The sequence below is a fragment of the Capricornis sumatraensis genome, chromosome 15, assembly GCF_032405125.1.
Source record: "Capricornis sumatraensis isolate serow.1 chromosome 15, serow.2, whole genome shotgun sequence".
Classification (NCBI taxonomy): Eukaryota; Metazoa; Chordata; class Mammalia; order Artiodactyla; family Bovidae; genus Capricornis; species Capricornis sumatraensis.
In genome coordinates, this window is record NC_091083.1 from 70,693,546 (window position 1) to 70,716,804 (window position 23,259).

The 23,259-nt window shown below is 39.1% G+C and overlaps 1 protein-coding gene across 2 annotated transcripts in view; it reads left to right on the plus strand.

Moving 5' to 3' along the window:
* The window catches only part of RALGAPB (Ral GTPase activating protein non-catalytic subunit beta), a 74,251-nt gene that overhangs the window by 29,645 nt on the left and 21,347 nt on the right, over positions 1-23,259 (plus strand). The window contains exons 10-19 of one of the 2 annotated variants that reach the window (XM_068987176.1): positions 2,180-2,347; positions 2,862-2,976; positions 3,346-3,493; positions 5,313-5,377; positions 6,624-6,753; positions 8,552-8,685; positions 11,721-11,903; positions 13,171-13,322; positions 20,326-20,513; positions 22,548-22,654. In XM_068987176.1, coding sequence (XP_068843277.1) covers positions 2,180-2,347; positions 2,862-2,976; positions 3,346-3,493; positions 5,313-5,377; positions 6,624-6,753; positions 8,552-8,685; positions 11,721-11,903; positions 13,171-13,322; positions 20,326-20,513; positions 22,548-22,654 — 1,390 coding nt within the window. The remainder of the gene's footprint in view (positions 1-2,179; positions 2,348-2,861; positions 2,977-3,345; positions 3,494-5,312; positions 5,378-6,623; positions 6,754-8,551; positions 8,686-11,720; positions 11,904-13,170; positions 13,323-20,325; positions 20,514-22,547; positions 22,655-23,259) is intronic. The other variant, XM_068987177.1, reaches the window with a different exon arrangement.

The following is a 23,259-nucleotide window of genomic DNA, read 5'->3' on the forward strand; positions in this document are numbered from 1 at the left end:
GACTGGGTTAGCAAGTTGAATGGGGTCATTCTATCCTAATCTGTACCTTCAGCCAGTCTTTTTGAATGTCTCTGCCATCCATTCAGTTGCTTATGCCAGAAACTTGCCATCATTTTAGGCTTCTCTTCTCTCCCTCTGTATCTTTAGGTGGTCAGCCAACTCTTGGCTTTCTTCTACTTAACTCTCTTTCTAATCTCTCCACTCTGTCCCCACTATGACACTTCAGGTGTCACTTTTTCCCTAGATTAACTGGTAATGGCCTCCTATTTTTCTTGACTCTCTTTTGCCTTCCTCAACTGATCTTTCACACAGCTGCTGAAGTGATATTAGAAAGAACATTCAGGTGTCTGTGTACATACTAGATTCTCAGGAGAGGAGATTAAACTGACGCAGAAAAAGTAGAGAATATAGGTAGAAACAGAATGGTACATGCAGGGAACTAATCAGGAGTTAATAAGCTGTTGACTTTAATGGAAACCCCTCTTAATGTGACTTAAGCAACAGTTTGAGAAACTCATGCTATTTAATATCTTCTAAGATCAGGACATGCAGCAGGGTCTCACAAAGGGCAGAAACCAGGGGCTAGAAAGTATTCAGGGACCAAAACACCTTTCTTCCTTTCTGTTTCTCTGTCGTCATGGCCTTCTAGAGCTGCCTCATTCTTCTGTTATCTGCATAGCAATTTCTTACATTGTAGTGTAGTTCTGAGTTCCAAATTTCCATGGCCTTTGCCTTAGTGACACAAAGGCCAATTATTATTCTGAATCCCAATTTCAGATTCCTGGGAAAGAGGATCTGATTAATCAGCTGTCTGCCCCTGGTCTAATCAGCTACAGCTGTGTAGGTGGTTCATACTACATACAGGCACCCCTTGTGGGGACAGATTTCTTAGGAGGGAGACTATGGGTTGGGGTGGTCCTCCAAACAGTGTCAGTAGCAGTAAGGGAGAAGGCTGTGACCATGAGCCTTCCATCTGGCCCATAAGATCGAATGGGTTGTAGTGTGACCAACCAAAGAACAGATGTGTGAGGGGGCCAAGGATGGGCTTAGTGTTGAAGCTGTTGAATTTGAGGTGCCTGTGGGTTATTTACCAACAGATATTTATGAAGTTCCTTCTTTGTGCCAGACACGGTGCACAGGGAGTTCTAGAGTCAGACACGTGCTGTCCTCAGGTCTCCAGTGTGCTTTTGGCTAATGGATATGGAGCTAGAGACTAATTTGATTATGTTTGCTGGCTTGTGTATTATTTAACCAGACTAACAGCTTAGAGAACCAAGGTTGTCAGCCTGGGGAACACTAGTATTATGAGGCATGTGAAATACGATTTGTTAAAGGAACTAGCCATAGACATGAGAGAAGAATAAGAGAAGAAGGGAGTACTCAAAAGGTTGAATGCTTTCAAAAAGCAGAGTAAATTAAGAGTTAGACATGTTTTTTGGATTCAGCAATTGAGAGGCCACTGGTTATTTGTTATAACATATTTTTAGTTGAGTTCCAGAAAGAGAAGGTAGATTGAAATGCATTGAGCAGTAAACAGGAGGTGAGGAGTTTTGTGGAGAAAATGCCTTATATAGTTGGAGAGTATACCTATATAGTGTCTCTTGAATGACAGAAGTTTGAATGCTTAGTTCTTTGGGGGTTAGGGGAGGATGTTGAAAGTAAGGTACACTTTAAGTACATTCCTAAAAGAATTCTTACTCAGGGTGACCTTCATGTTGTTCATAAAGGGTCAAATGAGGTTTCTTTCTTTCATCGTGCCCCCAAAATAGTAGGGAAGTGGGAAAAGACACAACACACTTTTTTTTTCAGGTATTTTGGAATACTCCAAAATTTTACTGACATGAAATTTAATTTGGTCATTCCTCCAGTTTATTGATAATTACTGCGGCCTTTTGTTTTTAGTTACTTCATTTGCAGGCACCTGTAACTTTGAGTTGCAAGGCTTAATTAACACTGCAAGAAAGTGTACTAGACATGAATCTTTTTTTTCTTTTAAGAAATTATAACTTGGTTCTTAGTGTATTTGATTCTGAATTGTTCTAACTTTCATTAATGCCTTTTAAAAGATAGAAGTAGTGAAGATTGGAAATAGAATTTAAGATGACTATGTAGAAAATATTAGTGATAATGAAAACGGTTGACCAGCAGTTTGTTTAAAATTTTTTTCTTGCTTTCCTAGATTTTACATGCTTTTAATTCAAGGTTTGCAGATAAATGATTATGTGTGCCATCCTGTCTTGGCCAGCGTTATTCTAAACTCCCCTCCTTTGTTCTGCTGTGACTTGAAAGGGATTGATGTTGTGGTTCCTTACTTTATTTCAGCTCTTGAAACCATTTTGCCTGACAGGTAAGCTTTCATCCTGTACTAGTATGTCAGTTGTTGGTTTTGGCCTGGTCTATTTTGGTGCTTCCTCCCCGGTTTCCCAGTTTCTCCTGTGCAGTGGTCGTCGTAATCCAAGGGCTCTCAGGCCACATTAAATGAGAGTAGAGTGTCTAGACCCACCTTGTCCCTGAACTCCTTCAGTTCTGATTTGTCCATGGGTGTATTGAATCCTTTCTTGCCTGGTCTAGAGGGATAAGAGTAGCCCCAGCCCATGGGTCTTTGTAGCATAGGCCTGATATTTAAAATCAATCCATCAGATTCTAGTTTAATTCCCTAACAGTTTAACAGTGTGATTCTCTCTCTCAAACACACAGAAATTACAGAATATAAACTCAGTGGAAAGTAGTTTCTGCATTCTCTGTAAAACCAAACCCAGTACTTGTATTGTGAAAAATTAGCGTAATATATATATATATGGCAATAGGTAAAAACATACTTCAGTTCAGAAATACTAATAGCTTTTGGGTTTTTTTTGCAGAGAACTCTCAAAATTCAAAAGCTATGTAAACCCAACAGAACTGAGACGATCTTCCATTAATATCCTGCTTTCTTTGTTGCCCCTCCCACATCACTTTGGCACAGTCAAATCTGAGGTAAGATTTTATTAAAGTTTTTTGTATTATTTATGTTTTGTGTGCTAATTCAAGTCAATATATATTTTTAAGATGGAACAGGAACTTTCTTAAAAATTTCAGATTATTTCAGGTAAATCAGCAAAGTTGATTTGCGAAGGTATTTCTTCTGTCACTCAGCCATTCTACTATTTCACGTGGGGAGAGGCTAGTGTGTCTGATCCCCTATGTTGTGTAAGTTAGTGATAGACTTTAGCACGGTGGCTACCATCAGTCAGACCGAAAGCCCTGCTCGTTGGACTGATGCTCTCTTTGTCCACTGTAGCAGTTCCTACAGGACTGTAGTGTGCCACAGCAGGTGATATTAAATGTCATTTGTTTCTTCCGCAGGTAGTCCTGGAAGGAAAGTTTAGTAATGATGACAGCTCTTCTTATGATAAACCAATAACTTTTTTGTCACTGAAGCTGAGACTTGTGAATATACTAATAGGTGCCTTGCAAACGGAAACGGACCCCAACAACACTCAAATGATACTAGGTTTGTGTTCACACATTTTTTCTGTAAGTGGAAACCCAGATACTGTTGTTGATCTCAGGCATCTTGAGGCAGGGGGTCAGTGATAGGAACCTAAGCGAAGTACAGCCCTACTTAATTCTTAATCAGAGGCAGAATTGTTTGCTCTTAAACTTGAAAAAAGTTTGAAGAGGTGAGATGAGGGAAGGAACGCATCAGTTGTCTTGGTAGGTCATGTTGGATTAGTTTTTTGTGTGTTCTTTATTCTTCTCTTCCCCGCTTGCCCTTCCTCTCTCCTTGCGTCCCCCTTTTCTCCCCTTTCCTCTCTGCCATCATTACTTTTACTTCTGCCTTTTCCTCCTGCCCGTTAGTACATGCAAGGCTGTTTGGAGTTGGGTGTAATTGTGGAAGTCATGACAGAACCTGCCAAGAGGAGACTGAGGAGTAACTGTTTCTGCCTCCTCCCTTTTCCCTTATTGTTTCCTACTGGTTTTCTAATCATACTGTTGTGAATGACTTTTCATCATTATCGCCACTTCTGTATTTTAAACCCTTATCACCTTTCAACTTGGTTACTGCAGCTGTCTCTTACTGTACTTTTTTGGTTTTTAATCAGATCTAAGGGCATGGTCCTAAGTACAGGTACTCTGAGGAGAAAGAAGCAAATTGCACAGCTTTTATCCTTGAGCAAGTCTCATTGCAGAGATTGAAACACCTTCTCAGAATACTCAGATAACAGCAGAAGGCAGTGCTGCTGATAGCATGTCATGTTGGATGTCTTTAGTGTTGAGAGAGAATAAACTGAAAGAGCAAGGAAACTTCATAGGGGAAAGTGGAAATTAGATTGGATCTTAAAGGGCAGGATTTGAATAGGCACCATTGAGGTTAGGATTTCATTTCAGGAGGGGAAACAGCAAGGCCGGAGAATTTGTGGTGACAGGAGTGGTCGGAGTGGGTGCCCCGTAATTATAGTGTGTTATGCAGCAAGAAGGGAGAATAAATAGAAGAGTAAATCCTTTCATTTTGGAAAGGAGTTTAATGAACAGAGGTTAAAGCTCAATATGAGAGAGCCTCCAAGTTGTAGTTTTTTAGATTGTTTAAAACACATATCACTTGAAATCAGATAGTTTCTACAGTTGATGGAGTATTTAGTTCTGCTTTATCCTTGTTCTGTAGAAGCTCCCCTTGTATGTTCCAAGGAAGAGCCAATTGTCACTCTTGCATAGTTTGGCAAAACTGTTACTGTTCTCTCTATCCCTAATGCACGGGAGCACTCCCTCACGGGGACGAGGAGTGCACGGTTCACCATCTTGTTTCTTTACTAGTTTCTAGGGCTGTGAGTTCCTTGGTGATAAATACATGTGGCTTGCCTTCAGAATATGCAGCTGTGGGCAAGCCCTAAAAGCATTCTTACAAAGCAGTTAGTTGGTCAGAAGGATACAGCTGTGGATTTTCACTTTGTTATTTTATACTGAAAAGATCAGAATCTGGTTTTTAAAATGTTCCATAATACTTTTCTTAGTTTATATTACCCTTGAAATTGAGATGTTTACATCTAGTCTTTTACACCAATTTAAAAATTGGTCATGTTTTTATACAAAACAAAGTTTGACATTCAGATTTATTTTAGAAAAATGTCATTTTAAAATTTGGGGGGCAGATCAGAATTAGGTCATTTTTGAAGAGTTTCTTTTTTGACCAACTGATGGATTTATCAGTAATCTTATAGAATTTCCAGGAATATTCTGCTAAAATCATATTCTTATCTTTGCTGTTAATTGAGATATTTTGTCCATTTTCATATTCTTGTCATGTATTTAAATGTATTTTTTTGTTGTTTCAGGGGCAATGTTAAATATTGTTCAAGATTCAGCACTTTTAGAAGCCATTGGTTGCCAAATGGAGATGGTAAGAAGCATACAATATGTAATTAGTCAGAGAATATCAACTTCTGCTTTTATGTGAATTATATTCCAAAATGTCTGTCCTTGTGTTCTTAAAGGCATTTGTAGATTCAGCTCATTGATTCAGTGGGTCCTTTCAAAAATATTATTTGTTTTGAGGTTTCTTACCTTTCAGTGTCTCATTAGGTCCCTGAGAGATTCTGCGGGAGAGAAATTCCAGCTAAACAGTGTCTTTACTCCTGGACAGTGTTTACCTAAAGCTTTTTTTTATATCTTTTGCTGTATTGGTGAATTGGCTTGAATAATCTAGAAAAATTCCCTTATTCTCTGATTCCATGTATCTGTAGTAGATGTAGTGTTTGCTGTAAACACTATCTAGTTTATCCTTTTTGATCTCAGCTGCTCTTTCTGTCCCTCTAGACCAAAGTTTGAAGGTTTTCCCAAAGCACCAATGCCTCTAAATCAGAAATACTTTCCAGAGACTCCAATGCTCCCTGCTTCTGTCTTCAAGATGTGTGATGCCTCTACCTGGAATAGAGGCAGGCAGTTGGTAGGCAGGGAATTAACCGAGTATACTGGGGTGAGATGAGTGGATGTAGGATGGGTGATCAAATTATTATTAAGGAAATTATGTTCACGTCCCAGTAGGTGGCTAACAACAGTCACCTTACATGGATAAGGTGAAATGTGTTTGTAGGGGAGATGAGGGAAGTCTTCAGCAGATACCTTCATTAGCTCCTGTACATATGAGTTGATCTTTATCTATCTATCTATACTAATATATGCTACATATACTAATCATATATTTATTGTTTGTGTATTTTATGTAACATTGGAAAGTACTGTTATTCATTTATTTGTGTTTTGTTTTTTAAGATGTATTCCTATTCTGAAGTTTTTTGGAAGGCACTAGGGTATTTTTTTACAGACCCAGAACCATTAACTATTGAAGTCTAGTGAAGGTGGAAATAGTCTGATCCTTTTAAACAGCAGCAAAGATGATTCCAGAATGGGCAGCCTCTAATCATCAGACCCTTGATACCACCAGTAAATGGTGTTTATGTAAAAACACAACAGTTTTAATCCTGTTTATATAAAAACACAACAGTTTTAATCCTTTGTCAGTTTTTATCTATGTATTAGTTTGTGCTATTTAGCTGGCACATTCCATTTTACCTGCATGGCTTTTAGTGATTGGCTTCTGTCCATATTTGCATATTTGATTCATTTTTTTTTTTTTTTTTGACTAGGGTGGTGGAGAAAATAACTTCAAGAGTCATAGTCGCACAAATAGTGGTATTAGTTCAGCGAGTGGTGGAAGCACAGAACCCACAACTCCTGACAGTGAAAGACCTGCTCAAGCTCTCCTGAGAGATTATGGTAAGCCATGTTTAGTTTAGTTTGTTTTTTTTTAATCTAAAGTTATAGAATAACTTTCAATGCCCAGATATATAAAACAAGCAGAGAAATTTTAAACTAGATTTTCATGTTCATAATTTTTGTGTACTTAATATAACAGAGAAGCTATTAGTCTAAAACATTATGAAAAGGAAAACAGATCTTTTAAATTTAGCTCTACAGTTTTTAGTAGTTAGATTTTGGATAGTTTCTTAGATTTTATAAGTGATTTATAGGAAGCATTTCTGAATTCTATACCAGGTGCTAGTAATTCAGAATTGAATAGGATTTAGGCACTGCCTCAGAGTCTAATGGCAGAATCAGTCAGTGTTTCAGTTTTTGCAGTGTAGTGAGGATGGTTTATGCATTAGATGGCAACCCAGAGGAGAGTCTGCCTTTGTGTTTGAAGCCTGTGTACCCTACTATGTCTGGATAGATTCTTCAGTCACAAAGAGTAAGGAAGCATTTGCAAGTAGAGCATCCTATTCAGTAATGTCCTTTACCATGGCCAGTTGCTTTCTGGATTTTGTTGAGTTTATGGGTGCCTTTATGTTTTTATGCATAAATACTAATGGTGTATTGAATCTAAGATTATTAATCCAACTAGATTGGAATGAAATCTAACTTCTTAGATGGAGTTTAATGTTTTAATCATTTGGAGAGTTTATAAGCCCGGGAGTCCAGGCATGTTTCAGTGATTTAAGTTTGCTATAAGTATCCTTCAGCTTGTCAGATACATAAGGTCATTATGTGGTTATTTAACACATTTAAATATTGCATTGATGAAGAAGTTCTTTAAATCGTTATTTTATTCATTATGCTTGTATTTAAATATAGGTGAAAATTTGTTTATTTTTCTTCTAAAATGTTTTTAAACTAAAGAAATTTTTGCATTATTATATGTGTTCTAATATAAATGTTTGAAGTGGTTATTGTTTGTTTCAGTATTTTGAACTGGTGTTAGTGAGTTCTGCTTGTAATGTCATAAAATAGTTTTTACTAAGAAATCCAGATTTGTGTTAGTGTCGCATGAATGTCTCTCTTTAATGATCATTCCTTTTTCTGTTGTCACTGCCCTCTTTCTGATAGGATCGACAGGTATAATGTCCCTAAAGCTTCCTTTATAAATTCAATTTAGTTTGTCCTAATTTATTATTAACTGAGTAGTAATTACTTTTAAATATAGAATTGGAGGCTACATAAAAACACAGTTACTTGATTATTTAATTTTTTAAGAGTATTAAAGTTGTCTCAGAGAATTAAATGTTAAAGTTTGCTTGAAAAAGCATTGCATGTGACTTTTGACGATATGAACCCTGAAAATAATTTCAGCAGATGCTTTAGGATAATTCCCAGCATCTGAAGAGATTCTAAAATTTGAATTCCTTCCTCTATAAAATTCCAAGGAAATAATTGATAGCCTTTTGATTGTTTCGTTGTTTTTTTTTTTAATGTAACTCTGTGAGTTAATTTGGAAATGTTGAGATTTATACTGTTAGAGAATGATATTGAAGCTTTCAAATCCCAGTGGATGTCTGTGTGAGAGTACCTGAGCTGGGAGCTAGAAGCTGCTCTGGTCCAGTGTGTGCACCCTGTGCACCATTGTTCAGTCAGGCTCAGCTGCTCAGGCCAGTGGGGCGGGGAGCGTAGCACTGTGTGGGTGCCCGTCATGCTCACTGTGGCTGCTGTGGTCTGTGCCTGGTGGAATGCTGTGCTTCTCGTTACTAATGCTTAGTTGTTTTCCCTCCCTGTGGGATGTGGCATTGGGGTTATATCCTAGCTCTTAATACAGATTCGGCTGCTGGGCTCCTGATTCGCAGCATTCATCTTGTCACCCAAAGACTCAATTCTCAGTGGCGGCAAGACATGAGCATATCACTGGCAGCTCTGGAGCTCCTCTCTGGACTGGCAAAGGTGAGATGACAGTCCCTTTATTTTAGCCCAGCAGCCTTGGAGTATGGCTCTTTTTTCTGTATCTCCTGACCCCCTTCATGTGTGTGTTGCAGTCTTGATTACACTCATCACAGTTGATACCCAAAATGTGCAAAAATGAGCCTCCAAGTGAGATTTTACAAAATGATCTTTACTTTTTTGTTTAATAGGGTCAAAGGGTGTGAATGATACTTTTGCTGTTAGATGATAGGAAACATTTCAGTACTTGCTCTTTATTTGCACATAATGATAGAACACTGGTTGATTTTGTGTTTATTCATAATACCCTTAAATTTTCAGCATGACATTTTGTGCCGTTATAAGATCAGCAATCATCTAATTTTAACGAATAAATACAGATTTGGCAACGAAAGAAAAACTTATCGTAAAATACACCATTTGGGCCTACCTGTGACTCTTCCATCTTCCATTATCAGAGTTAAATGAAAGTTGGCTGTACTTTCAGATTTCTTTCCCAACTGTTTATCTATTTTGTGGAACCTTAGAGTTGGGTGTCCATTTGCATTTCTCTTTTTTTTTTTTAATTAAAGTGAAATTCACATAAAATTAACCTTTTGATGTGAACAGTGCAGCGCCTATTAGTGCTCTCACAGTGTTGTGCAACCACCCCCTCTTGCTGGTTCCAAAGCATTTGCCACCCCCAGAGAAACCCTGTGCCCATGAAGCAGTTGTTTCCTGATCTCCCTTTTGCCTTATCTCTGACAACCACCAGTCTGCGTCCTGTCTCTGTGGATTTACTTACTCTGATACTTCATAGAAATTAAATCATATAACCTGTGACCATTTGTATGTGGCTTTCTTCACTTAATACGCTCTTGAGGTTCATTTATGTTGTAGGAAAATGTCTCAATCTCATTCCATTTGTGGCTAAATGATATTCCATCATATTTATGTACCAGTTTGTCTATCCATTCCTCTGTAGCACATTTGAGCTGTTTCTACCTTTTGACTCTTGTGAGTAGTAGTGCTGCTGTGAGCATACATGTACATGTGTTTATCTGAATGCCAATTTTCAGTTATTCTGGTTATATAACTAGGAGGGGAATTGCTGGGTCATATGGTAATTCTATATTTAACTTTTTGAGAAGCTGCCAAACTGTTGTCCTCAGCAACTGAATCACTTTACATTTCTACCAGTGATGTAGGAGGGTTCCAGTTTCTCTGAATCTTCACTAGCATATAAGTATTTTCATATCTGTAAAATAGGCAGGATTATCTTGTGTGTAACACCTGGTGATGTGAGGATGAAGTGAAATGAAATATGTAGAACACTTTGTAAACACAAAGGTGATATACACACATAAAGTGATGATGTCTGAGATGGTAAACTTTAAGCCCTCATTTTATAGATGAGGGGACAGGTGAGCAGAGGCTGTGACTTACCTGAGTCATGAAAGGCAAAACAGACAAGAAAACCTGAGGTGTTCTCACTACCACTTAGAGCTTACCTTTACCTTAAAGATTCTCAAGCATAGATGTAATGGCCATATTTTTGTGAGGAGCAGTTACTGATGTAGGAGGTAAGAACAACCATTTGTGTGATGTGCAGGACCACATGGTCTTTGAGAGCAAGATACTGTTGACTGTGACCTTCGGTATCCTTGCAGTAGTAAGGAATAATTAACCCTAAATGGAGTGCTGTCTAGACCTAACAAATCATAAAGGGCTAACACTACCTGATTTTATGACTTGCTATAAAGCTATGGTAATCAAAACAGTCTGGTATTGGGATAGGTTAGACAGCTGGATCAGTAGATAGAGCGGGGAGTCCAGAAATAGATCTGTGTGTGTATGGACATTTGATTTTTGACAGAGGTTCCATGATAATTCAAAGGAGAAAGGATAGTCTTTTCATCCAGTGGTGCTAGAACAATCAGATATTTATGTACAAAAAGAGAGAGAAAGGACTGTTAAATGGTGTAACCATTTTAGAAAACAATCCCCTGGAGAAGGGAAAGGCTACCCACTCCAGTATTCTGGCCTAGAGAATTCCATGGGGGCTTAAAAAATGTGTCCATGGGGTCACAAAGAGTTGGACACAATTGAGAGACTTTGACTCACACTTCACAGGTCCATAAAAAACTAAACATACACCTATCATATGATCTAATCAGTCCACTCCTAGGAAGTAAGAGAGCATATACTCTTACAAAGTCTTATACATAGCAGCTTTATTTGTAATACTCAAGAGCTGGAAAAAATCCAAATGTCTAACAGTTGACTGGATAAATTAATTATGGTATAATCCATATAATGGAATACTACTCAGTAGTAAAAAGGAGTGAAAAATTGATATACACAAGACTGTGGATAAATCTCAAAACAATTATGTTGAGTAAAAGAAGCCAGACTTTCCCCCCACCCCAAACAGTACAGTACTCTATGATTTTATTTATATAAAACTATAGAAAATGCAAGTTAACCTATAGTGACAAAAACCAAATCAACAGTAACCTAGGGAGGGGACAAAAAGGAGTAGGGGGAAGTTTTTTTTTTTTTTTTTTTTTTTCTGGGGAAGTGTTATAAAGGTGCATGAGATTGAGGGGTAATGAATATGTCTACCCTTGATTATGGTAATAGCTTACAGGTGTATACTTAGTCCAAAATTTATCAAATTGTACACGTTAAATATGTGTAGTTTACTATATGTTAATTATACCTCTGGACAGCTGCATAGAACTTTGTAGCCCATAGAACATCATTACGGGGTGGGTTAGGGGGCTTAAAATGTGTACATGTTCCATTGCCAGCTCTTCTTGTGGTCTCTGGCAGTGATGAGTAGTTGTACCCCAGCAGTTGAGGTTTTAGAGCATGAAAAGGGATGCTAAAATAAAATTTTACTGTTTTAGGGTTTGAAAAATGCCCTCTCTTTTTATAGAGTGTATATGATAGTACATCTGAAATATATTCTCAGAAAGGCTGGGCCTCAGTGTAGAGGCTTTGAAATTGGTACCGTGGTTCCTGGCTAACTGTGTTCACCAAACGAATATGCTCAGGTGAAGGTGATGGTTGACTCTGGAGACCGGAAGCGAGCCATCAGTTCTGTGTGCAGCTACATTGTGTACCAGTGTAGTCGGCCAGCTCCTCTTCACTCCCGGGACCTGCACTCCATGATAGTGGCCGCTTTTCAGTGTCTCTGTGTATGGCTGACAGAGCACCCCGACATGCTTGATGAAAAGGTTAGTTTACTAGGTATTAAAACAGAAAATAGGAACAAAAATGTACATTGGGAAAATATCTTTATCTTATCTAAAAGAGAATATCTAAATTTAAATCCATATTGCATACTTTAAGCTGAATATAACTTGTTATATTTCAGGAGAACACTTATCCTATTGAGCATAACTGAAAAACTATCATCATGCTTATATAGTTGATCCTTGAATAACATAGGGTTGAACTGCGTGGGTCCACTTACATGCACATTTTTTAAAAACTGTAAATATTATTACATGATTTGTGATTGGTTGAACCTATGCATGTGGAGCTGTGGATAGGGAGGAATTGCATATATGGAGGGCTGACTTTAATTTATATGTGGAACAGAAAAAAGAAAAAATAATTTATATGTGGGTTTTTTATTGTACTGGGGGTCGATGCCTCTAACTCCCATGTTGCTCAGGGGTCAACTGTATTTGATTGCAGATTAACCCATAGAGAAATTCTTTGAAAGATGGAGCTTTGGATAATTTATCTGCAAACAGTCAGGATTGTTTTTTCTTGAAAGGATGGTAGTCTTGAGATGGCCAGAAGGTACTTTGGTCACCTTTCATCAGACCAGAAAGGGAACTTGATAACTAGGCTGCAAACCTAGAGAACACCTTGTTCGTAAAGGTTGTAGCTAAAAATTTCATTTCACACATGTTTCTTTCATCTTAAGTAAACACAGATTATCTAGGCTGCTTTCTCTTACCATTGTAATACTTTTCTTATGGGAAGACAATTATAAAAGAATGCATAGTGTAAATAAGAGAAGAGATATCAGGCTTACTGGAAAATTATACAGAGCTTTATATAGTTTATAAAAATAATACCATTGATTAAATCTTAGTCATTTGCATGATGATGTATAGGATTAGGATACCAGAAATTGTTTTAAAAGTGTCCAGGTTTAGCTGAATTACAGTTATATCTCTTTCAGTTATCTTTCACAATTTATAGTCCATGGTAATTTTACAGGAATGGTGACTGATAAAATTGAAGTGAATTTATCATTACTTGTTATCTAGATCTCTTAATACTCAAATTTAGATCTTTAAAGAAAAATTGGGGGGGCAGCAAGTTTATTTATTAAATTATTATGAAGTTGATATGTACCTACCAAAGAAAATGAGACATTAGAGTCTCACCACCAAAACACAACCAATATTGACACTTGGATATATTTCCTTGTCTTCTCATAAGATAGATGTATTATAAAAACTAATCTGCTTTTCCTTTTTCTAGGATTGCCTTAAGGAAGTGCTGGAAATTGTGGAACTGGGTATTTCAGGAAGCAAGTCCAAGAACAGTGAGCAAGAGGTCAAGTACAAAGGTGATAAGGAGCCAAACCCTGCCTCTATGAGAGTAAAGGATGCTGCTGAAGCCACCCTAACATGGTATGAAAGTGATGTCACAGGGATTGTGTCTAGGAGTTAGACGGGATTGGATGTGATACTGTGTTGTTTCATCTCCTCCCCAGTTGTTCAACATTAAGTGACATAACCTGATTTAGGATACTTTTTCTCCAGAAATAAAATGGAAAAGAAACTGTCTTGTTCTTTTGGACCAAAGAAACCAGGATTGAGGCTAAAAGTTTGGGTCCTTGTTTTTCTATGCTGGCTGACAGTAATTCAAGTCATATCATGTTAGAGCTAGAAAGGATCTTGGAGAGCCTTACCCACACCCTCACTCTGATGGCTAAGTCCAGAGACTTTGATCACACCATTACCTCTTCTGCTTTCCAGCTTAGTGGTTTTTATTCTGTGCTACACCGTTTATATTACATGCTATAGGTTCATTCAGCCAAAACTTACAAACATCCTCTTACAAACTAGTAATAGAATTGTAAAAATAAATCAGATTTAGTTTCCACACCCAGAGAGCTTCTAGTCCAATAGGGAGGAATAAGATATGAACACAAATATCTATAATATTAGCTGGAGAATAAATGCTCCAAGAGAAGGGGTACATATGGAATGCAGGTGTGTTGGAAAAAGGGAGTGAATACTTTCAGATTCAGGGAAGTCAGATTCCTGAGGAAAATCACATTGACCTGACTCTCAGAGAATGGATAGTTTGAGCTGTAAGTCAGATTTCAGGGGTGGTTATGGCAACAAGAGAAAATTCCTATTTCAAGCATTTTGGTAATGAAGGGACGGAGACAGGTTGGTATCTTGAAAAAGTAGCAGAGAGAGTTGAAAGTTTATGTTTGGCCGGTTAGTTAGCAGAGTAGAAAGAGGGAAGAAAGGCAGTTTATTGACTGAAAGAGACAGATGGAGAAGATTGGGTAGAATTGGTACAGCTGGGAAGAAGTGGCTTATGAAAGGGTAAGTGTGGATGAGGATCCAGAACAACATAAAAATCAGGGAGGAGGAATGTCAGGTCATATTGAGTTGGCTCATCTTGGTCTTCTTAGTAAAAGTGGTAAGACAGCTTGTGGGCTTCCCTGGTGGCTTAGCAGTAAAGAATCTGCTTGCAGTGCAGGAGGCAGGGATTTGACCCCTGAGTCAGAAAGATCCCCTGGAGAAGGAAATGGCAAGCCACTGCAGTATTCTTGCCTTGGGGAATGCAATGAACAGAGTAGCCTGGCGGGCTACAGTCCATGGCATCACAGCAGAATCAGACACAACTCCCTGACTACACAAGAAGACAGCCTGTAGAAGATTTGTATGCAAATGAGCCTTTTCCAAGAGAACTTGGGGCATGGACAATAAAGTTGGGTTTATTTCTGTTCCTCATGGGCTTAGGTTATTCAATAAAATTTTAGAAGCATGCTTGCTTTAGTTCAGTCCTGCTCACTGTGCTAATGCTGGGCTAATGCGTGGTCTGGGGTGGACTTAAAAATGTTATTAAAAACTAAGATCTGGTGGGTACCTTAGAGAATAAAAGAGATATGGAGAAAGAGAGAAGGATATTTCTCACTGGGACTCTGCATTATATAAAAATAAGTTTGCTCCATCCTAGCCTGTGGATGGGACATTCCGTTGAGAGTATGATTGACAGTGAGGATTGGATATAAGCCCAGAATGAGCAGAGTCTTGCTTGTCGTCCTCAACTTAGGCAGTAGTTGTCTAGGTGGCTCATCTCTGCTGGCAGCTCTACAAAATGCCTCATGTCTTAAAGAGGGCCCTAAAGAGTCATCATGAAACATCCAAAACCAATTTTCTCTGTTCCCACACAATTAGAGCTTTGTGTCAGTATCATGACTGTTTTCCAGCTATGCAAACTCAAAATTTTGACTCTTTCTGATTTATCTCTGTTTTATCTGTCATTCCCTATATGAAGTCAGTGACCAAGTCCAGTAGAATTTAATTTTGGAAGTATTTCCTCCATTCCCTCAGACCTGAGCATCCTAGTCCAGGCCCTTCTCACTTTCTGTCTGATTTCCCTGTTTTCAATCTCTTACTCTTTTCATTTTGCACTCTGTTACTGAACTCATCATCTTAGGTACTGTGCTTATTCTGTGTGAGTGATTGAAAACAGATTTCTGTTTATTGCCACATGCTGTGAAATTTTTGGTCTGGTGTTCAAGGCCCTCCTTGAGTCCCCACTCAAACTGTGATCTCCTAGCACAACCCTTCTGCCCCAGCTGGCTGGCCACTCGTGGCTGTGAACTGCACGTGTTCATACCTATCTGTCTGCTTCCCCTGCGTTTCAGGACTTCCTCTCCTCTTGGCCTCATCCTCCACTGTTAGCTGCTCACGTCACATCTAGCTACCTCTGTGGAACCTTCTTTGATTATTCTGCTTTTCCACACCTCTGTGTTCATTCAGTCTGACCCTGCCCCACTACATGAATTTTATGGTGTCAATGATCACACCTGGTTGTATTTGATATATGCTAGTCTTAGCTCCCTACCCTGGGTAGAGGCCCCATTTCCCTTTTTACACCCCTCATGGTGTAAGCACACAGGAGATAGTTACAGAATGTAGATCAGCTTGTTGTGGTTTTCCCCTTGCTGTAGAATATACATTAGGACTCTTGGAAGTCATTTCAGTAGCCCCTCTGCTTAGTGATTTTTAAGAGTTATTTACCAAGTTATTTAGCCTCTAATTTGGGGATACTTTAACCCCCCAAGTGCCCATTTCAACTGTTGAAAACTTGGTGTTTACATCTAGCTGAAATCTCTCCCGCTTTAACTTCTACCCATTTGTTCTGATTCAGACTTTCGATTGTAAAATCCTGTTTTTCCAAAGAGTGGGGATATCTGAAGACAGTGCTTGTGTTTTGTTTGTTTTTTATTTTACATTTTGGCTGCATCCCCTGGTAGGTGGGATCTTAGTTCTTTGACCAGGAATAAAACCCACACCCCTGCACTGGAAGGCAGAGTTTTAGCTTCTGGGCCACTGAAGGAATTCCAACAATGCTCATGTTCTTCCTCATTCATTTCTGCCAGTACCTTTAACTATTTTTCATATGACAGGGATTTAAAGTACTTTTTATCCTAGTCATTTTCCTTTCAGTGCCATTGGTTTGACTGTGTACCTCTTTAAAGGGTGATCACCTTTAAATTCTGTAGAATATTATATTTTCATTAAAATTGGGTTTTTGAGAAACCTAGTCAAGGCAAACCTTAGAGGCTTTTTTTTTTTTTAACACATTCACATTTGTCTTTCTCATCCTGAACATTTATTTTGAGGTGTTTGGATGTAATATATAGAATTTTACATTTAAACTTGAAATTTCTTTATGTAAGATTTACCTTATTATTTTTAATCTTTTAAGATTCTTTTGGATCCCAGCTCTTACTCTGGTAATATTAACTCTGCAGCTCAACTTTAGGCCAACTGTAGATTTAATGAGCCTGCCCTGTGTGTCCTAATCGGAAACTCTGATAAGAATATTGAACAGAAAAAGACTGACATAGTACGTGATAAAGAGATTTCCCTTCTGGTTCACAGGGATTTTTAAATCTTATCTATAAGTTTTTAATGATATACTGCCAAGTAAGCTGCATGTCTTGATTTCAAAGATACTTCTCTGCCTTTCCAGTCTAGTCATTATCGAGAAGAGAAAATGTAGTTAGGCTGGTGTGATTTGATCTTAGTGACCTATTCCCTTCCCAGCATCCTATTTGATAACGCCTTAAAATCCTGCATGGAACATAAGCTTACATGGTCCATATGCTTGTGACAACCATCTCTGTTCCATATTAGAAAACCCATGTTTTTCCCATTACTGGTTTTCTAGAAATCCTTAGGCCTGAACTCATCATGAAATTCTCCTTGTCCTTGAAATTCTTAAATAGTCCTCATCCTAGAAGGAGAAAAAAATGGAGGGAAAGTATCTGTTGAGCAGTGTTGTCTTCTGTTATCAGAGAGATTTGGGTTCAAGCATTAGAATGAAAGAGAAGAGGAGAGGCTACTCAAGCTGAGAATTGCAATGATGTAAGTAGTGGTGGGGAATACTAATTTTCCAAATGAGTTGCTTTGGAAGGGTCTGATGATATTAGGACCACAAGATAAAATCTTTATGTTTTCTTAACAAGATTCTTTCTGTGTTTCAGTTTCTTAATTATGAAATGGAAATAATAATGGTACCTATTTCATAGGGTTGTTAAAATAAATAAATAAAGTGTTATGTGTCAAGTGCTTAGCTCTAGACTCTGGCACATAGTAAATGGTATTGTATAAGTTATTACTGTTCCTTGAAGACATGCAGGAATCTCTGTGGATGTAAACATTTTGGAATGTTTAGGCTTGATCAGTTGAATTCTAATTTAAAAAGCATTTTTTCTTATATAGTCTGATTTAATAATTACAGCAGTCCTGTAAGATGTAACTACTAGTGCATCAAGTTCCTGGTCTGTAAAATGAGGATAGCTGTTCATGGCCACACAGTGAGAAGGCAGCAGGTCTTGGTTTCTGGTCTTTTCAGTTCAGTTCAGTCGCTCAGTCGTGTCCGACTCTGCGAGCCCATGAGTCGCAGCACGCCAGGCCTCCCTGTCCATACCATCTCCCAGAGTTCACTCAGACTCACGTCCATCGAGTCCGTGATGCCATCCAGCCATCTCATCCTTTGTCGTCCCCTTCTCCTCCTGCCCCCAGTCCCTCCCAGCATCAGAGTCTTTTCCAATGAGTCAACTCTTCGCATGAGGTGGCCAAAGTACTGGAGCTTCAGCTTTAGCATCATTCCTTCCAAAGAAATCCCAGGGCTGATCTCCTTCAGAATGGACTGGTTGGATCTCCTTGCAGTCCAAGGGACTCTCAAGAGTCTTCTCCAACACCACAGTTCAAACGCATCAATTCTTTGGCACTCAGCCTTCTTCACAGTCCAACTCTCACATCCATACATGACCACTGGAAAAACCATAGCCTTGGCTAGGCGGACCTTAGTCGGCAAAGTAATGTCTCTGCTTTTGAATATGCTATCTAGGTTGGTCATAACTTTTCTTCCAAGGAGTAAGCGTCTTTTAATTTCATGGCTGCAGTCACCATCTGCAGTGATTTTGGAGCCCAAATAAATAAAGTCTGACACTGTTTTCCCGTTTCCCCATCTATTTCCCGTGAAGTGATGGGACCAGATGCCATGATCTTCCTTTTCTGAATATTGAGCTTTAAGCCAACTTTTTCACTCTCCTCTTTCACTTTCATCAAGAGGCTTTTGAGTTCCTCTTCACTTTCTGCCATAAGGGTGGTGTCATCTGCATATCTGAGGTTATTGATATTTCTCCCGGCAGTCTTGATTCCAGCTTGTGTTTCTTCCAGTCCAGCGTTTCTCATGATGTACTCTGCATATAAGTTAAATAAGCAGGGTGACAGTATACAGCCTTGACATACTCCTTTTCCTATTTGGAACCAGTCTGTTGTTCCATGTCCAGTTCTAACTGTTGCTTCCTGACCTGCATACAGGTTTCTCAAGAGGCAGGTCAGGTGGTCTGGTATTCCCATCTCTTTCAGAATTTTCGACAGTGTATTGTGATCCACACAGTTAAAGGCTTTGGCATAGTCAATAAAGCAGAAATAGGATGTTTTTCTGGAACTCTCTTGCTTTTTCCATGATCCAGCGGATGTTGGCAATTTGATCTCTGGTTCCTCTGCCTTTTCTAAAACCAGCTTGAACATCAGGAAGTTCACGGTTCACATATTGCTGAAGCCTGGCTTGGAGAATTTTGAGTATTACTTTACTAGCATGTGAGATTGCATCCAAGTACTGCATTTCAGACTCTTTTGTTGACCATGATAGCTACTCCATTTCTTCTGAGGGATTCCTGCCCACAGTAGTAGATGTAATGGTCATCTGAGTTAAATTCACCCATTCATTTTAGTTCGCTGATTCCTAGAATGTCAACGTTCACCCTTGCCATCTCTTCTTTGACCACTTCCAATTTGCCTTGATTCATGGACCTGACATTCTAGGTTCATATGCAATATTGCTCTTTACAGCATCGGATCTTGCTTCTATCACCAGTCACATCCACAACTGGGTATTGTTTATGCTTTGGCTCCATCCCTTCATTCTTTCTGGAGTTATTTCTCCACTGATCTCCAGTAGCGTATTGGGCAGCTAATGACCTGGGGAGTTCCTCTTTTGGTATCCTATCATTTTGCCTTTTCCTACTGTTTATGGGGTTCTCAAGGCAAGAATACTGAAGTGGCTTGCCATCGCCTTCTCCAGTGGACCACATTCTGTCAGGCCTCTCCACCGTGACCCGCCCGTCTTGGGTTGCCCCGCAGGCATGGCTTGATTTTTAATGATCACTTATCTCTTTTGAGCCTGAATTTCCTCAGCTGGAAAGTTGAGGGGATTTGGCTGATCTTCAGATCCTTGTCTGGGTCTAGAATACTTTAGCTAGCATAGTCCTTAAACCTGGAGTGTGCATATTTTTAAAATATATCTTTAGGAGCTTCATGATTTGGAAGTATGATTGGTCAGGTTCCCTGGGGAGCAGGCTTTGACAGAGAAATTTGCCTGTAAGAGGTTTATTGGAAAGTGCTGTCAGGATCAACCCTTACGGGGGAATGAGGGAAGTCACACTGAGCAGAGGGAAGACCCAAACTGTGATGCATTTGCAGCAAAGAGCTTTGGAGCTGGGCTGGCCCTTCAGGAGTCTCTCATGTTGTGGGACTTTTTACCCCTTATCCTCCGGCATCAACAGTTCATTGGACATGAGCTGTCCCAGGAGGAAGCTGTGGTCTTGAATAAAGTGGTTCTCATTGGCCTCTCCAGGACTCAGCTGAAAATTAGGGCCAACGTCTCTCTGTATCTGGGGCAGTGGATCTTTTCAGTTTTGGAGAGGGAATCCGGACAGCACACCACAATATCCACCACAGGGAGTAAATCTGACCCTCAAAGAGGAAGCGTGGCTGTGGTCAGATAAATCTAGAGACAGATTGATGCATGGGGTAAAGTTGTGGTCTTGCTTTGGGATTTAACTCTTATCTTTTGCATTCTCTCTAGTATTATGCAGTTGCTTGGCGCATTTCCTTCACCCAGTGGTCCTGCCTCTCCTTGTAGTCTGGTGAATGAGACCACTTTGATCAAATACTCCAGACTGCCAACCATAAACAAACATAGTTTCCGGTACTTTGTCTTGGATAACAGTGTCATCCTGGCAATGCTGGAGCAACCTCTTGGAAATGAACAGAGTAAGTTTCAGCACTTCGGGCTTTTTCCATTGCTAAATCAACATGTCTATCAATATTAGCAGGCTGTCTCTGGGATCGGGGAAGGAAAGACAAATTTTAAGTAATTTTGCATTTGTCAAAAAAGGCTTCTAGCTGATGACCTAATAGCAACTGAAAAGCAGAGGGTCAAAAAGTAGAATATACATATGAAATAGAATCTTTTTAGAGGCTCTTAATGTATATCTATTAGAAAAGAGCTCCATAGCTTTATAAAAAGTTTATTTTGGTAGAATATTTTCTGTTGTTCCCTGTGTATGAACATCATTATTCCTCTTCCTTCCTTCTTGACCTTTGGATCCTATACCTCTCCTATCCCACCTTCACTCCGCATTGTTCTTTTTCAGTTATGGTTGCCACCCAAACAGGCTAGAAATTGGAGGAGTCATCTTCACCTGCTCCTTCCTGTTACTCCCTTATATATTTGGTTTCCAAGTTTCTCTTCCCTTAGTGACTTTGGCGTCCTCTGTTCTCTGCATTCCTCCCAATACAACCAAATGCAGGACTTTTATTTCTAGATTATTGCAGTTGCTTCTTGCCTGATCTGATTGTCCCTCCTTCCAGTTCCAAAATTCATCACCCTTCCCTCCATCCAACTTGCTGCCAGCGGTGCCTCCATCCTCAAATGTAGATCTGATCATGCCCGTGCCCTCCTGAAAATCCTTCATTGATTTTTCCATTGATGCAACATACACTGTTTTCTTCCCATCTTTCCCCCAGTTATAACCATCTCAAGGTGTATTACCCCTGCAGTATAGACTGCTCAAAGTACTTTTTTTTCTGATGGTTATTGGAATCAACAAATATGTAAAGGAAGCATGTTCTTAGAGAGATCTTTATTGCTGGGAAGGGGAAGGAAAGTGAAGATTACAGAATCTTTGGGCATACAGGAACCCAGGGAATCTACAGATGAAGAAAGTAGGGCTCAGAGAGGATATTTGACTTGTTCATGAAATAAAACTAGATGTTTCCCAGAAGTTCAGGGAAATAACCACCAGAGGTGTCCTTTATGTTGTGGTAAAATATAGTGATTTTAATAACAACTAGATGGGGCTTTTAATTGTTGCCCAATTCCAGAAGCACTGGTCCCAGGTCTTTCCTGCAGGCACCTCATCCTTCTCTACCTTAGACCTGGGGTTGCTTGACTTTTTTCCTTGGCTCGTATCAATTATTCCTGGCTCCTCCTGCTTCCCACTCCCAAGCTACCTGCTGTACGAGTCTATAAAATACCAGTCTCCCCTGTTTCCTGGCCTGAGGGGTGTCAACCCTTTTCCAAATTTTTTAAGACCTCCACTCCTCTCATTCTAAGTGATTTCATTGCATTGAAAGTCTACCAAAAATATAAACAATTGGGATTATTTATATGTACAAGGACATTTTAAAACAAAAGTGAAAGAAGTTTGAACAAGTTTGACTGCTAGACCAGAGGAAAAAGAAGGAAATAGGAAGAAGGATCTAGGTGCTTAGGAAGTCCATTCTGCATCTATTCCCCCTTGGGATGAAACAGTGCCTGCCAGTGGTGGGCAGCAGTACACAAAGGCATGGGTGAATGTGACTTCAGCATCACACGCACCCAGTCTGTCTTTTGCATTTAGACCATCTGCAACACTGACAGTTAAGAGTATTTGCCAGGATAACATTTCCAAAACATGTGTATGTGTACTGCTGGAGGTATGCAATATGATGTTATTTTATATATTTTTAAATAGGTGTTTTAAAAATATATAATTAACACACCAGAGTTTCTGGTTTTCCTTTTAAGGATATAATTTCCTTTTGAAAAAACAGAAAAAGGGAAGAAAGAAGTTAATAGAGAAAGTAAGGTAATAGTCACAGCGGTACATGGATATGGCAGAATCCGCAGAGGTGGTTTACAAAGGAGAAAAGCTAGAGAAGCACTGTGCTAGGGCTGTGTTTATTAGACGCTCTAAAATTGACAGCAGGTGTATTTTATGTGTTGCCAGAAATAAAAACTTTTCCACCAACATTTTATTCTAGATGATTTTTTCCCCTCTGTCACTGTCCTCGTCCGGGGAATGTCTGGAAGACTTGCTTGGGCACAACAACTTTGCCTTTTACCCAGAGGAGCAAAAGCAAATCAGAAGGTATCCATCAGAAGTTACAGGGGAGTGGCTAGGAGTGAGTGCCTGTGTATGCGTTTGTGTGTGTTGTGATTTAAAGATTAAGTAATACTCCAACAAAAATAACAGAGAAAATAAGTATTTTTGATCCTAGCCAGGTTCTCAGTGAGTTCACATCAGAATCATCTTAGGAGGCTAGAATTCCAGGTCCACTGAAATACTCTTTAAAGACATCTTCAAGGCAGGTGTAATTTCAGAACGCTTTCTGGGGTGACTCTGACATCCACTTAAGATTAAGAAGTGCTCTTCTGAGTGTGGCTGAGTCCCTTTGCTGTCTACTTGAAACTGTCACAACATTGTTAATCGGCTATACTTCTAAGTAAAATTAAAAGTTAAAAAAGAGAACTGCTGTTCTGAAGAGTGGCCCCAACTATTTTCATGGAATGTTAAATAAAATTTACGTACATGCCATATGAAAAAACTTTGGCCAGATCCTAGATGTCTCTGTCAGTAGTACTTAGTTTCTAATTGTTTCATTTAACTATATAACTGGTAATATGCTCTGTAATTTTTTAATGTGCTGTATAATTTAATGAAGTCTTTCTTTTGGGTGGCACAGTTTATTTTTT